The sequence below is a fragment of the Myzus persicae genome, unplaced genomic scaffold (genome assembly GCF_001856785.1).
Source record: "Myzus persicae strain clone G006 unplaced genomic scaffold, MPER_G0061.0, whole genome shotgun sequence".
In the NCBI taxonomy this organism is placed as follows: domain Eukaryota; kingdom Metazoa; phylum Arthropoda; class Insecta; order Hemiptera; family Aphididae; genus Myzus; species Myzus persicae.
Window position 1 is genome coordinate 111,584 of NW_019100515.1, and position 15,950 is coordinate 127,533.

The window sequence follows — 15,950 nt, forward strand, 5'->3', positions numbered from 1 at the left end:
TTCTAAATAATAAATTTATATTTTAAGGCTGTAAAAGTGAACCATTTTTAAGGGGTGAGATTTGGGCAACTGATCATTTGTGTACGTGAGTCCCCTGGACGCTTTATGTAATAATTAAAGATAAACTACGGCTAAGATTTTTCAGAGAAGAAATCGCCTACGTATACATACGCGCAGTTACGATGTCACCATATTCTGCGATAAAAAAAATGTCATCATGAAAGTTCCAAAAAGTGAGAGAAAAATTCACCCACAACCAAATGCCCGAATTTAATTTTGAAAGCATATTTGAATTATTTATTGTCTTTTCTAGATTATGTAAGAATTGATTTTCGATTTTTTTGTATTGTTTAATTATAGTATAGTACGAAATGATTTTTTTTCAATAAAGTCACCTTTACTTTAGTGTTACTAAAAACAAAATCGAAAATTCATTTCCCCTATATAACCTAGAAAAAAGAATAAGGAATTCTCATATGTTTTCAAAATTATAATTCTTGAAATATATATTTTTTCTTCGGCTTATTGGTCTAAATGCACGAAAAAACGACGAAATAACGACCCACTTTCAACAATTTTAATTATAAATCGCATGTAATTTTTTACTTACCATTAATATTAAGAACATATATATTTGATATATGATTATTTTAGTAACAAGTAATACAACATTAACAACTATATTGACGACTGTGTATCAAGTTGTTCGATGATCATACATTAGACTATTAGATACAAGAATGGAGAAATATTTAAGCTGGAGAAATCTATATTTTGATCGGCCTTATTAACCTAAATATCTCACAATTCGAGTGAGACAATGATCATCCGAAGGTTCATTAAATTTTTTCAAAAAATAACTTTTAAGATTTTCAGTTTTTATAATTATTTTCGGGGCCTGCAGGTGTGCCGCGGTTGGCAGTCGTTAACGTATATCATCAAGTATTGTCCGACTATCGCTCCTGGATGAGCTACCACCAGAGTTTTAGCGACGAGCCGACGAATCCTCGTCCCATATACTCACTTGTGGCTCAAAACCAGCTGTGAACCCCCACAAAATGCTAATGAGTAATGACCATAATCTTCGATGTGCTTCCCTTCAAAACTAATAAAAAAAAAAACTTAAAATAAGTTTCATATAGATATAATTAATTATTGATTATCATAATTCATCAACAAAATATGGAAAATTAGTTCTAACATTTGGTATGTATAGTGTATACGTATACCTATATGTATATGACATATTTTATTGTTATTTATGGGCCCCACTTTTTTGAGAAATTTCTTATGAAATTATGTTCCTGTCATTTTTGGTTTTTTTACCCATAGATTTTAAAAATCAATAAAAAATATTTAAATATATTACGGATTGTCATGTAATAGAAAGAGAACCCACATTTTTATTATTTACAATCTTCTTTTACATTCTGAGCGGAGCGATGAATGTATTGTTATCAAACTCTTAGAGATTGAATTAATGTTATACTCGTATAAGAGCTTGTAGAATATTTTCATATACAATTTTTTTATTTATAAACCAACATTAGAAGAGCTATTTATCAATTAATATTTGATGTTGAAACAATACTATTCTTTATAGCATTAACTACCGAACTTGAGTATCAATAAAACCATACCACAATAATATATATAAATTATCAATTTTTTATAAATGTCCTAAAAATTAATGAGGCATTTTTAAATTTAGGAGGCACTTTTCAAAAGTCTATAATTAAATTACTGCACTCTATAAGATTTGCAGTCGTAGATGCATCTACCATGGTGGAATATATTTAAAAGGTTTCTTCTTGTATGTAGTAGCCATGTTTTTAATTGAACTAGCCATATAAGAAGCAAATATAAATTTATTTTAAATACTGAAAACTAATTTTACTAAATGAAAATCAAACACACAAATGTAATGGGCACTTGAATGGATGTCGAGGGACTTTGTGTTCTTATTAATCACAAACACTGTATATTATTTGGAAGGGATTCACCGATATGTGGCTGCAGCCCTGAAGGTTCATTTCTGAAGGATAGAAAAGTGTGCATTTAACAACATCTTTAAGACCGTTGAAAGTGAACCATTTTTAAGGGGTCAGATTTAGGCAAGTTAGGGGTTAGGTATATATAAAATGCATGTAAAATAACGTATACCTACTGTTTTGATAAGGAAAAATAAGGTTATTTGATCAAGTGGTACATGAAAATGTTCAAACTATGTAGGTGTAACCTATACAAAAAGGTTGAGAAATGAGAACCTCTGCATTATGACATTATAGGTAGTATTTAATTACATTTAAGGATTTAACATATAATCACATGAAGATTAATTTAATATTTATTTAGGAACATAGCCATCACCTCAAAGAATTATCACCTAATATTAACTATTGCAACTGTCAACGAATTATATGTAATTAATACGAGACATATTAACAAAGAATTTTAATTAAATTAAATTGAATTTCCGATGGTTGTCAAAAATTAAAATCATAAAAACTGAAGTCTATAAGCAACCTCCAGGACCTCCCCCTCCCAACCAATAAACCAACAGCGTTACAGCGACATGGCCCCCGCAGTTGTCACCAGTGACACAAAGTATGTACATAATAATTATTACTTTTGTCTATTAATAAAGTAGGTACTAGCTACTAGGACTAGGTGCTTACTTACCAGTTAAGTATTATTTAGGTAATTCATAGTTGTATTTAGTATTGCACTATTACCATATTAGTGACACTGCACACCTAAAAGAATTTCTATAACAGTGAAATAATTAAGTGTGATCATTTAACTTTGGTCAAAATGGGGAAAAAAATTTCGGATTACAGAGGAACTTTCCCTACGGTTTTTGAAATCGTCTATGTTCAACCAGTATTTAGTACAATAGCGCCTTACTAGAGCAGCCACTCTCAAAATTAAAAATTTTCAAAAATCATTGAGAACTAAAATTTCTCGGGACAGTTTAGAACAATAAATTTATGATTATTTTCTGTTTATCTGAAATGTATGTAGATCAGGTTATAGATGAGTTTACGAGTACAACATATTATTACGTATTATCATAACGTTTAATCTAATTTTAAATCAACTTTATTTTAACTGAAATATTGAATTTAAATTGTTTTTCTGTGAATCATAACTTTCAAAATGTTTCCATATTTATGAACTAACAATTATACTTGTTACTTGTATAGTTGTATAACCTGATTATCAGATGAACCTCGGGTTTAGTGTATGTTATACCTCAAATTGAGGTCCTCAATTCAAGAACAAATCTGCGTGGGCGTCACGCGTTGGTGTACCTCACATTGTGAAATAATTCGGCAAATGTCGACTATAGGTTTAAGGGCAACCACAAGTCGCTGATTCGATTTAGAACTTGTCACTTGTTATATTTTTAACGTGATTCAAACTACCCTTCAAACTTTTATATCTTTGAGAAGAATCTGAGATTTTCGTAAGAATCAGTCTAAGTAATTGTTTTTGAATATAATATATTATAAGCTAAAAAGTAAAAACATTTGTTTTTAAGATATAGTTTCTTTAATAGAGACCAAGCAAATGCGACGATTTGATGCATTATTTTACCTCACCTGCCCGAAAAACGAATGGTAACCATTTAAAAGGAAAACAAATATGATATCCATTGTGAATCTTAAAAACTTTGCGTGAACACCTTTTTAAAATGAGAATTTTGGAAAATCCTTCGCTAGTGCATCCTTACACGGTGGCAGGAAAATACCTTGAACATGTCAATGCTCTATTCTCTAGCTATCGGTAATCTGAAAAAATCCCCGAAGTTATACCTAAATGTTGGATACGGCTGTTGAAAAAAATAATAAATAATAATAAAAATATATAAAATTTGAATGATAATTATTATAAAATTATAAAGTACAGACCTCAGTTCCGCATAAAATAAAAAACATTAGACCTTCGAACATATTTTCCAAGTTAATCAGTTCGCTTGGTTATTACAGGCCACAGCTGTTAATAAAATCTCCAATAATTAGGTTATTTTCATTCTGTCTTTTAGTCGGATGTTGACAGTTTTATTGTGGCCTCTTTTTGTACTAGGTACTCTCTTCGGGTTCATCTAAAGAATCCAATATTTTATATTTATTATTATAAGGGAATGTGTTATTGTCACGTGATGTCGAATAGAATACTATTATAATAGTCATTGGTCGTTAACTGCATGCGTGACGTCACCGCGGTGACCGCCGCCGACCCGTTCCCGGCGCGGCGCGGCGGCGGCCCGTTATCAATATTCGCCACTGCCGTTCGCTCAACACGCCCCCCGCAGTCTCCCCGCACCGGTACGATAACGCTTGCGCAAGCGCACAAACGCACCGCACACTGTGGTAGTATACACGCACGCGCGTTCACGGACCGTGGTCCGTGGCACGCACGCACGAACATTCAGGTCTCTCAGACACACGGCATTATTGCCGTAAGTGTAGTATTTTTTTTTTTTTTTTTATTATTATTATTATCATTATCTCGTGTCGCTGCGCACGTAAAGTTTGCGGAGTACGTACGATATTCGTATACTATTTTTAGCCGGCGACGAAAATTAATTTCCGGTAAACCACGCGAGTGTTTTGTACCAGCGTCGGTCTCGCCGTCTCGTGTCTATCACACGGCAGTACGGCTCACACGCACACTCACGCGACATAACACGACACACACACACACACACACACACACACACAGTCACACAGAACCGTCGCTATCACTCGAACAGTCGAACGCGAAACTGCGAAAGTTAAATAGTTAATAATTGTAATACTTACAACCACGGCACGTCCGTCGGCCGTCGCATACCCACCGCCGTCGTCTTCGTCACCGTGTGCGGTAAGTCGCTCGCGCCGTTGCTGCCCGTCGTCCCGGTCAGTTCCGGAATCGGTGCGTCCGGTGCCCGCGCCCGTTTGTCAAGCGTTAGATGGCGATAAACTTTTATGGGAAACACAAAATGGCCGGTGTCAACGAGTGTTTCTCCATCGGCAGCGTCGTCATGTGCACCAACTGCTTCGACGAGGAGATCGAGGGCGAGGTTCTCGGGTTCGAGCCTACCACGAAAATGCTAATACTGAGTATCCTTTTCCGCCGGAAACACAATTTCCACCGGTAGTTTTCAGCACATTTAGTGGGTAGGTGGGTCAACTGGGTTAAGCGATTCTCTACGGGGGGTGCTCCCCGGTGCGTGTGGCACGGCATCGTTATCAGCACACCGGTAGCCCCCGCTGTGTTCGAGCCGTCCTCGAGTTGCTGTCAGAGACATGCTCGCTCGCTGTTTCGCTGATCGTCTTGAGTTCGCAGAATATGCCATCGCCACCTCGTGGAGTTCCCCTATACTCGAAGTGGCTATCGCAGTGGACTATGCATCTCGAGGTCGCCCCTTTTTCCCCCTAATGGGCTTTGTATATAGAGTCCGCGATAATTTGTATACATTTTGAAAGCCGTAAGTTGGGTCCTGGAAAACTTCACTATTAATACGATGTTAGATTTGATATTGTTAATTCCTTATTATTTAAGTTTTTACCAAGAGCATAATATTATTAAAAACATTTTTAATTATAGCATAATTATAAAATTTGCTTTCCAAAAAAGATGATTGTACCTATATTTGAAAAATGGGATTAACGTGTTATACTAACATTTTTTCTGGGATCCAATTTTCCAATCCCGTCCTCTACACTGATGTCCCACTGTCATTTAACCCAAACTACAGATATTGACCACTCCTGAACACGTTTTTATAAACCTATAATGATTTTGTTGATACATTGGGACTGCATGGAAAGATTATTGTACACACCTGTGTCCTATATATGATTCTCAGATACGTTTGGCGTATTTTTTTGGTTTGAGACTCACTTGGACGCCAATGCGTAATATTAATGTCACATTTTTTGCATGTATCATGTGCACTTGGTCATCGGGGCAATTCTTATAACTTTTCACCTTATTACTTAAATACTGTATTACTCTATCACTTAATTGTTTATTTCCTTAATATAAACTACCAGAATGTCCATCAACTAGTAGTAACCCATTGTTAAACAACATCAACATAGTGAACTTAGCGTTTGCCAAAGATGTACAAGTCAAAAAGGAGTCCAGTTTCAATCCACCACCTTTGCCTTCGTTAAATTTAAATAGGGTATGTTATCAATTACCCCTGTCTACATAATAATCAATAACACATGTCTAAAAATTTGCCCATTACAGTTAAATAATAGGATAAAAACTCAAATACAAGATAAGAAACGTCAAATATCAGCTATGTCTGCCAATGTTTCTCCTGAGGCACAAAAATTGTATTTGACTATAACTAAAACGTAAACTTTTGACAATACTTTATTAAACTATTTGAAGATGAATAAATAAATAATATTTGTCTATTTGATACTTAGGATTCCAGAAGTAACTTGGCAAGGGCAGAATATTGTCGTATATGATCATGTGATAATTAGCCCACCATACAAGGCTGATAATGTCAAAGGCACTGGAAACCAAGAGGATAAAGCTATTTTGTACATAAAGAATATTGTAAGTAAACTTAATGTCTTTTTTTAATCTTTAGTTAACATTGTATAGTTGTTTAGTTAAAATATCTTGTACTCGTAATTTAGTTGTATTAAAGTCAATGATATTATGTTTTTGTGTTTGTTTACAATTTCTTTTTGATCATGAATAAAAAATAAATGTAATAATTGGATATTTATACAACAAATGTGCTTTGTCACATATATGAAATGCCTCAAGCAGCAACAGATTTTTATCTTGTTCACTCAGATCACACCCGCTTGATAAATTAATGATTTTTATTCATTTTGATTGTCAGATTTTGTTTATGATAATAGGCTATGTCCTTACATTTTGCTCCACAGTCTTAACTTTAGTAAAATGTAAACTAGGTGGTTGTTCAAATAATAAATTTATATTTGTGAGAGTGACCTACTGCTCACGTTTATCACGTCCCAAAGTTACTCTCAATGAGCCAAAGTATAATAACCAATTTTAAACTTTTTATTTCATTAAGTGGATAGATTTGCTACTAAATATGATGATTTATATGTTAAATTTAAATTATGGCTACCATTTTATAATTTTTTAACTATGATTCAATTAAAATAATTTATTTGGTGATAATTGAAAATGTTTTAGGTGGAAAAATTTGTAAAAGACACAGCTTCTCAACAAGTTTCATCCACACCAACAACCCATCGGAGCAAACCAGCTGCTGCTACTGCTGCAGCTCCACAGCCACAATAAAGTTATGCTGTGATCAAGGGAGTTGAAATAAAATTATTATAATTTATTAAGTCAAGTATAACAAAAGAGAAGAACCCAAGTAGATATATTATTTATTATACATTTATCAGCAATATTCGTTTAATTTCTATTGTGGATTTATATAACTTTTTTTTTCTGTCTAAAATATAAATCAATATTTGATTTCTAATTAACTGAACTCTTGGATTCTGAAAACTCTTACAACTTGAAAATACATTATTCTTTTTTATTTTATATTTTTTTATTGAAAAGTTATTATTTCATGCGTATAAAATACGTTTTTGACTTTAAAAATAAAAGAATTGAGTCACCTATATTATTTGAAAAATTTATTTAGCAACGTATTGTTGATAATTAGGCGAATGATCAGTAACTCAAAATCTTCAATCCAAATATATGCTATATTCATGTTGTTTTTCACCATACAAAGTCAACACATTATACACAACAATAAAAATTTATAAAACCTATTATCATTGATTATTGAATAAATTATTCTATAATCAATGCTATTACTGACGTTAAAGAACAAGTTATATAGTTACATAGTTTGTCTCTCCACAAACTTTTCATAAACTATTTTGACATTTTATGCGATAAATTGTTAAGTTTATAGAGATATTAGATTTTCAAACTGGTTTATATACTAACCTAATCCTATGTTATGATCTTATATTCATTTTATCAAAATTGTATGTTGAATGGGTAAAGGTGTGTTAACATTTATTATATTACTGGGGTATGTATTGGCGTATTGCTAACAAATCACAATTTACCTATTTTAATTTTACACATGTTATATAAAAGCATTTTTGCAAATCAACATAAAACTAATTAATGGATATGCATGATTTTATGTCTTTTATTTTAAATTTTAGGTTATTAGCATGGTTTGATATCATATAGTCTATAGATAAAATATTAGTTTAAATTCCCCAATTATAATCATCATTACATCTGTACATGGTCATTATAAGTGTCATAGCAATCATTGAAAATAGGGTTTTTCCTGGACCTTTAATTTTAGATGGCCAATTTTTAGAACTTAAAAATTTAGCAAGCCAGAGCTTAAAAAAAAGGTCATTCAAAATAACTATTAATAACCAGCATTTATTTTTTATAATTTTTACAATCCTGTATTATGAGCATTTTGAGCTATGGTATGTAGCTGCAAACGATAACGCAAGAAAAATAAACTTCTATTTCTGAAGTAAGTATATTTCTTGTATCTGTAACACATTTCATTTCTTTTGATTTGATATGCTTCATGTAAGAAAACATACAGTAAGCCATTCCAAACATAGTTAACATTTTCAATGCAAAATCTTGTAAGTCGATATTTTTCAAAAGGTAATGTTTTCCAAAACAATAAATCAATCTCTTTTGTTGATAAAAATGGATCTGTTTGCCATCCACATAATTCTAATTGAAGTGAAGCATCTTGCTTTTCAATTTACAGTGCCATAGAATTATCAAACAAATTTATTTGGGGAAGCAGAAGTTCAACTTCTTGAAATCGTCTTTTGAATTCTAAAATTAACTTATCTAAGTGGATAATGCAATGTTCAAAATTAAACTCATTATCTAATCCAATTCTATTTTTATAATTTTACAACACAGAAAATGTATTTATTTATGTCGTGCAACATGGATGGGCAACTTGTGTCCTGTGTATTTATGTACTTTATATATTTACCTATTTAACCAGCCAAACTGTTTGAAATTGATATTTTTATAATAATTATCTAAATGAAGAAATTTTAAAAATAACTTTCTATCGGCAGAATTTATTTTGAAGTAGATTAGTAAGTTAAAGTTGCCCATCCCGATACAAAGGAAAAGTTCCTGGAATGTTGGGGCAATGTATTATGAATCATAATTTATGATGGAATCTAAGACATACATATAAAATTTTATATTTTGTGTTCAAGAGGTGGTAATATTATTAATACACTTTTAATTCTAATGTCATAGACATATAGAAAATTATTTTTACCATAGGAACATTTATGAAGGTTTGATGCAAACATTTTGTTGGTCAAAATTCTTAAGCACTAGTAATATTATATAAAAGTTAAAAAAAAACAATTAAACTTACAGTTATCGACATGTATAGAAAATGAGTTAGGAAAATCTTATTTCAGAAAAAAAAACAACTTTTTGCCTTAAATCTTCTTAAATTTATTCAAATAAATTTGTGTAAAATTAGGTCAAATACACAAGCATAATATATAAAGGTACTTTAAGTACTATGACTATTAGTTAATTATTGGTTGTAAATAAATTCAAACGCAGTCTCAATAATAAATGTTCTAATCGAACCCTTTACCTGTGTAGTGTTGGCATGTTACCAGGGCTTTAGAAACAGCGGGTCGGGGGTTGGGGTTCAAACCCCCTTACACGTGGAAAGTATATATATGTATTAATAAATATTTAGAATTGAAACTACTAAAATATTTTTTTTTCACTATAATTAACGCTCCCCCTCACAATATTAAATTCCAGTACACACACTATTTGTTGTATACAGTGAACAAAAAATAATAAATACTGATTAATAATTTATTGCTTATGAAGTGTTCTGATGATACTTGATGAGTTTCTCAACAAAATAAAGATAATATTTATTTAATTCAAGGTATTTTATATCGTATTTGGTATTTTGGTGTAGAGTGTTTAGCGTATCTATTCCGGATGGTTTATTTTCTATGCTTAAAATAGGGAAATAAAGCTTAAAGGATAAAAAAAAAACAACTAAATATGATAATAATAATTACTAATTTAAGTTATTTAGTGGTTTTTTTGAAAATAGTAATACATATTTTATTGGTTTCATCACTACATTTTTAATTTATTATTCAAATACTTTTAAAGCTTACAGTTGTACATTCAATAGATTTAAGATACTTTCTTAGGTAGTTAACAGTGTTATTGCATTTTCTAACTCTAAAGATATGTTATGATTTCCTGAAATTAACCTAACCTAACAACCAAACAAATTGTATCTAATAGGCATCCAGTAGCGCCACTCACCTAATTTATCTAGAACATGTCATTAGATTACTTAGATTGGGGGAGGGAGGTTTTAAATCAATACATTCATAAAATCTTTGAGGATCATAAATTATAAAAGTGTGCGCTTTGATTTGCATTCAATTGTTAAATTTAAAAAAAGGGGAGGATGGTGAGGGGGCCCCTTAATGTGCGATGCAATAGTATATAATTAAATACTTGGCGCCACTGGAGGTATCTAATAATATACTGTAGAAAATAGTTGAGTTTTTTCTTAGTTATTAATCATAATAACATAATATACGTCTAAAACATATCAAAATTAAACTAATCATAAATCAACAAATAACAACACCAAACAACAGATTTATAAAAATGGTAACCAATTGATCATATTAACATTAATTATATTAGGATTATACTTTTGAGCGATTATTTTTCCAATAGTCAATCGATTGCATTTCTATGAGCCTTGATATTGTTCTATCAAATGCAAACATTTCTTCATCCCCAGTAAAGACGTTGGCTTTAGCATTGACCTAAAAAAGGTCAATACATTAAAACATTGTTTTTAGAAAATAATATAATGTCAAATAATTATAATTTGTTATTACTGTTATTACTGGTTATAATATTAAAATACAATATGAAGATATTGGAATTAAAAAAGAAAAACCTAAACTAAATCATGTTTCCAATTTTCAAATTTAGTTTTACACTTAACATTTTCAGTTTTAAATATTTTATCAATACATATTTTGCATTTTTATATTTACATATCCAAAACATTATACTGAAAATAATCATGATTAATTATTCTATTACTGTTCGTTAAATATATTCTATTTGTCTTAAATTTGCATTTGAGAATGTCGTAATATATCAGATAGGTAAATAACTTTTGATATTAGTTAGCAATACTAGCACTCAAACGACCTCAAAGTCTTCATTTGTTTGTTAGGAAATATTTCTTGTATTTTTTTTTATTATTTAAACAATTTACAATTTATACAGTTATTAGTATAAATAATATAATAAGTAATTTTTATCATTAAATCACCAATATTGGAAAATTAAAGGTTAGCATTTATGGGCAGGTGCTCAGCAGTACCACCAGACCTGGTACTTTTTAAGTACCCATTATTATTATTTTTTTTTTTCATCTTAGTTGGTCTTTAAGGTACTGGTCTTCTTTCAATACATGACCGGAAAGTGAGATGGAAAACAGATGTTTGATTGGGTTACTGTAAGAGTTTAAGTTAGTACTAAATTTAAAGTAATATAATTAGGCTGGTGATTAAATTAATAGATTGAAACACCTTATTTTAATACATAAAAATGTGTGCCTACTTAATACTGTATTGTATGTTATTAAGAGGGTATCAACTTTGTAACATTGTGCCATTAGGTTAGGTTATCTACTGCTGTTTGGAGGCTATTTAAAAGTAAGTAAAAACTAAAAGAATATGTAAGTACACCAAAATTTAATTTTGCGACTGAACTGTTTGTGCTTAAGTGGTTGTTATACGTCTATTTGAAATGCTAATAAAGTAATAACATACTTCAAAATTAAAATAATAATGAAAGGCAACTTAACTGGGGCCAAAGATAATATTTAAAGATCATCTTCTGTATATAAAATGATGGAGCAAGGGCAGATCCAAAGTGGGGGGGGGGACTAAAGGCAAGTTCCTCTCGTACACGAAAAAATATATATAATTTTTCATTATTAAAAATCAGCATCGTAAAAATGTTTTTAATTTAAATGCCCTCTGTACAAAGATTCTAGACCTGTCCTTGAGATGGAGACAACACATTCTCGGGTATAACATACTTTTTAGGCTAATATAGAACATAAATTAACATTCAACCGCGGTACACTAATTCATAGTTTTAAACTGTATTTCATAATACTATGTCTTTTTTAAAATCATATTTGTAAGAATAATAATAATAAACAGCTATCAAAGAAATTTTCAATTCAGTAAGCAATTTCTTGAGTTATTTATGTAAAAACTAGTTGAAATAGTAGCTTCTATCTATGGTGTTTACTATTTTTAATATATTAGAAACTGAAAAGACGTTATAATACTTTACCGAATCAGGTTGCAAATCTAAATCGTCCATTAGAACTTTCTGATCATCATCTAATCCACCTGTTTTTTTAGCTACAAATAATTCTTTTACTGGTTTATCTGCGTATATTAGAACACATATCTAAAAAAATATTTTATATTACTAATACTTAATCAATACATTAAATCTATAAGATTACCTTATGATCATAAAGTGTATCAATCAAAGTAATAAAACGTCTCAATGGCGATAGTGAATCCAAATCAAGTTGAGGAACATCTCTAATAGCTATTGTGTGAAACATTTGAGCTAAATATAAGTAATCTACAGCTCCGAGAGGCTGAAACATTTTTATTGTTAATTTATAAAGTTTATTAAGTGAAATAAAATATTACCCGATCACATAGTTCTTCAAAAGAAGCATCCAAGATTTGTCCACACACTCTTTGGAATGTAAGATTCCTTTGCATAATAATTAATGTTCTTGGCCTAACAGTATCATTTTCACTATTTGTAAATCTTTTAATGGAGTTTTCAAAATCTTTTAAGGTATCAACATTACGTCTATGGAAAAATTCACACAATACATTTATAATTAAGTATCATAAAGCTACAATGTTTGTCAGGTGTTTTTTTTTCAATACAAATTGGAATGCTATAAGCTGAGGTACTTTAACACTGTCAATACTATATTACAGTTAATATTATGTTAGCATTATATAACACAAAATTGAAAATATAAGATACTTCAGGTGGTTATCAAATATGTTTATGTTATTAACGACTGTTAAAATCATTTTATCTCTATTATGCAATACTATTTTATTTGGTGAATAACAAGAAAATGTCGAACACAGTAATAGGGTGATAGTACCACGAGTTACTGTTTTTATAATAATAACATATTTATAATCTGTACAGTACACTTACATAAAATATGATTTGTATCCACTTTTTGATCTTATAACTCTATAATCAATACCAGAATCCAAATTGACGACTATAGAATGTTGCTTTAACACTGGTATAAATGGTAAAAACAAAAATCTTTGTAGTCCATTTTTATATAGATCATCCGGTTTACGATTGCTGGTCGCTACCATAACCATACCTTTATCAAAAAGCTCAGTGAAAAGTCGTTTCAATATCATTGCATTTGCTATGTCAGTCACCTAGCAAGAGTTCATGATAGTCCTACAATTAAAAATGTAATATCTATCTACAATAGAAAAATAAAATATTTTTTAAAAATTACCTGAAATTCATCAAAACAGAGTAACCATGATTGTTCTAATATTGTATCAGCAACCATAGGGATAGCATCAAAATTGTCTTTAGTGCTCAATCTTAAATTATGTACTCTATTATGAATATCCAACATGAACTCATCAAAATGGACTCTTCGTTTTTTTTCCACCTATAAAATTGGAAAATGTGAAAATAATAAAAATATGAATATTGGGCAATTATTAATAACTGTGTTGAGTAGTAATCTTGTACACTAATTTTGAAAGTTTGTGCACTATTTTTCCATTAGTTATTTTTGGTATAAGTAATTGAAGATAATATTTAACCATTAAATCTATATAAATAAATTAGTACCAATTAATAGTAACAAAATATAATAATTACTTCGCAGCAAGAAAAAAATAAATCCATTAACATGGTTTTACCACATCCAACTGATCCATGCATGTAAACACCATTTAAAGGCACTTTCAGTCCACCAAACAATTTTGAAATAACATTTTGTGATGGTGGCGAATAACTTTTTAATGATTTGTACACTTCATCTAGCTGTTTGACGATCTGACGTTGGTGATCATCATTGATCAATTGACCATCACTCACCCGTTGATCATAGAGTTCAGATGGTTTCATTTGCATACGAATGCTAGTGTAGATCATACGAATTTGGATATTTAGTCGTGGGATTTTCATGATGAGAGATTACAATTTGTAAGTAAGTATTACGACTGGTTCTGTTCTGCAAATAAAATTATTTTAATGCTAATAATTACTAAATGCTTAATATTGACACATCCCAAAAACATTATTATACCAACTATAATGTATTACAAAATTTAGTATTTTCTAAGATAACAAAATTATTAGTCTCAATTATTTTAAGTTATTGGCGTAAAGCCACAGAATCTAATGTTTTACCTTTACAACTTAGCGATGATGTGCGTATTGTATAATGTGTATGTACTCACTATTTAGTACTTTGGCATTCAGCTATTTTCAGCTTAATATTTATGGTGTTTTATAATCACTTATTATTATCACTACTAATCACTAAATACGGAAGCGCTGAAGGGCCAACCATAATATCTTTTTTTTATCTCATACCTATGGATTTCGGCATGCGCGTCACTACAACGAAGATCAATGTTACCTCTTACCTTCACTGTTTATTGCCCTATATTATATTATTATCCTTTTCGCTTACGAAACTCGTAAATAAGATATTTAAATTAAAATTTTTCTATTTTTATTATCGTTTTCTTGATGGTGAACAAGTTGTTTCTACTGAAGTAAAATGTATGATCGTAGCAATATCCAATTGAATTTTTTTTTAATTTTGTAAAAATGTTGATATTGAAGATTTTTGGTTTTTAAAAAAATAAATGAGACTAATAACTTATTCCCATGTTTTGTTACCTACCGTTTTGTACTTTTGTCTATGAGTAATCAATGAATTTATAGGTCTTGAGTCTTGACTCTTGAGTATACCTATGATTAGGTGGAATGTAATGCCCTAAAAATCCAGAGATATTATCAAATTCAAAATAATACAACTATTAAACTCACTTAATTTTTTTTATTTTAAATAAGTGTTGAACCAAAAAAAGTATCACAGGACTTCACAACATTAGTCATCAAGTCTTTAACGAGGATTTTTAATCTGAAAAAATAATTATTCTAGTTTATTTTCCGTCGCTCGCACTCTCACAAAAATTAAGATTAGGTACGATATATTATTCGATTAGGTAAAAACAATGTTGAGGCAAGTTTCAAAGTCACTGTTTGAAGTAAAAATCATAAAATAAAATTTAAAAAAACGCGCTTTAGTGTAAATGCCTTCAAAATCATAAATTTAATTGAAAATTGTTAAAAAAATAAAATAAAAAATGTCTTATTCTTGGTTAAAAAACACGAAACGTCAAACTTGTATGTTATAGAACAAGTATTATGTAATTTTAGAAAACAATATGCAAAGTATATTCCTACTTATGAATTAAGATGAGTACCTATAATATATTTAATACTATTGTGTAAGTTAGTCAGCATATGGGCGATACCAATGTTATAAGTTAATAAATATTAATACCCTTATACCTAATAAATAAGTTAATTTAGTTAACATTTAATACATAAATAGGTACTTTAAATTTCTATACAATTTGAAGTTAGTATGGATACTATTACCTACTATCTTAACTCAGTTAAATAAAGTTAACTTTTTTTTAATTATCACCTAGCGTTCTTGGGTCCAGATACGTGTTTAACGGAGGGCATCATAGGGGCATTTACCCCCGGTGTCA

At 30.2% G+C, this 15,950-nt stretch overlaps 2 protein-coding genes across 4 annotated transcripts; one reads left to right on the forward strand and one right to left on the reverse strand.

Annotated features, from left to right (window-relative positions):
* The first annotated feature begins 4,562 nt into the window (after positions 1-4,562).
* On the forward strand, positions 4,563-7,550 carry LOC111029764 (protein LSM12 homolog A-like). The gene is made up of 5 exons (XM_022308919.1): positions 4,563-5,108; positions 6,045-6,178; positions 6,247-6,356; positions 6,432-6,567; positions 7,186-7,550. Exons 1-5 carry the CDS (start codon positions 4,958-4,960, stop codon positions 7,291-7,293), a joined length of 639 nt encoding a protein of 212 aa, XP_022164611.1. The 5' UTR covers positions 4,563-4,957; the 3' UTR covers positions 7,294-7,550.
* A 2,585-nt stretch (positions 7,551-10,135) lies between these two features.
* Positions 10,136-14,721, reverse strand: LOC111029870 (putative ATPase N2B). 3 transcript variants are annotated; one of them, XM_022309112.1, is made up of 8 exons: positions 14,619-14,721; positions 14,035-14,389; positions 13,658-13,819; positions 13,333-13,574; positions 12,798-12,966; positions 12,602-12,742; positions 12,424-12,543; positions 10,136-10,865 (listed from the first exon to the last, which is right to left on the reverse strand). In XM_022309112.1, the coding sequence occupies exons 2-8, from the start codon at positions 14,341-14,343 to the stop codon at positions 10,743-10,745; spliced, it is 1,266 nt and encodes a 421-aa protein (XP_022164804.1). In that variant the 5' UTR covers positions 14,344-14,389; positions 14,619-14,721; the 3' UTR covers positions 10,136-10,742. The 3 variants fall into 3 exon arrangements, with proteins under 3 accessions (XP_022164804.1, XP_022164786.1, XP_022164795.1); XM_022309094.1 differs by having other exon boundaries at positions 14,569-14,703; XM_022309103.1 differs by having other exon boundaries at positions 14,035-14,384; positions 14,569-14,698.
* Between the last annotated feature and the right edge of the window lie 1,229 nt (positions 14,722-15,950).

Bases quoted from the DNA above. Each gene is read 5' to 3' on its own strand.
- LOC111029764 (XM_022308919.1), top strand. From the start codon at position 4,958: ATGGCGATAAACTTTTATGGGAAACACAAAATGGCCGGTGTCAACGAG. The intron at 5,109-6,044 runs GTATCCTTTTCC...ATAAACTACCAG, and splicing joins CACGAAAATGCTAATACTGA to AATGTCCATCAACTAGTAGT. The intron at 6,357-6,431 runs GTAAACTTTTGA...TTTGATACTTAG, and splicing joins TATTTGACTATAACTAAAAC to GATTCCAGAAGTAACTTGGC.
- LOC111029870 (XM_022309112.1), bottom strand. From the start codon at position 14,343: ATGAAAATCCCACGACTAAATATCCAAATTCGTATGATCTACACTAGC. The intron at 13,820-14,034 runs GTAATTATTATA...CCAATTTTATAG, and splicing joins TATTTTTTTCTTGCTGCGAA to GTGGAAAAAAAACGAAGAGT. The intron at 12,743-12,797 runs GTAATATTTTAT...AAAATGTTTCAG, and splicing joins TTGAAGAACTATGTGATCGG to CCTCTCGGAGCTGTAGATTA.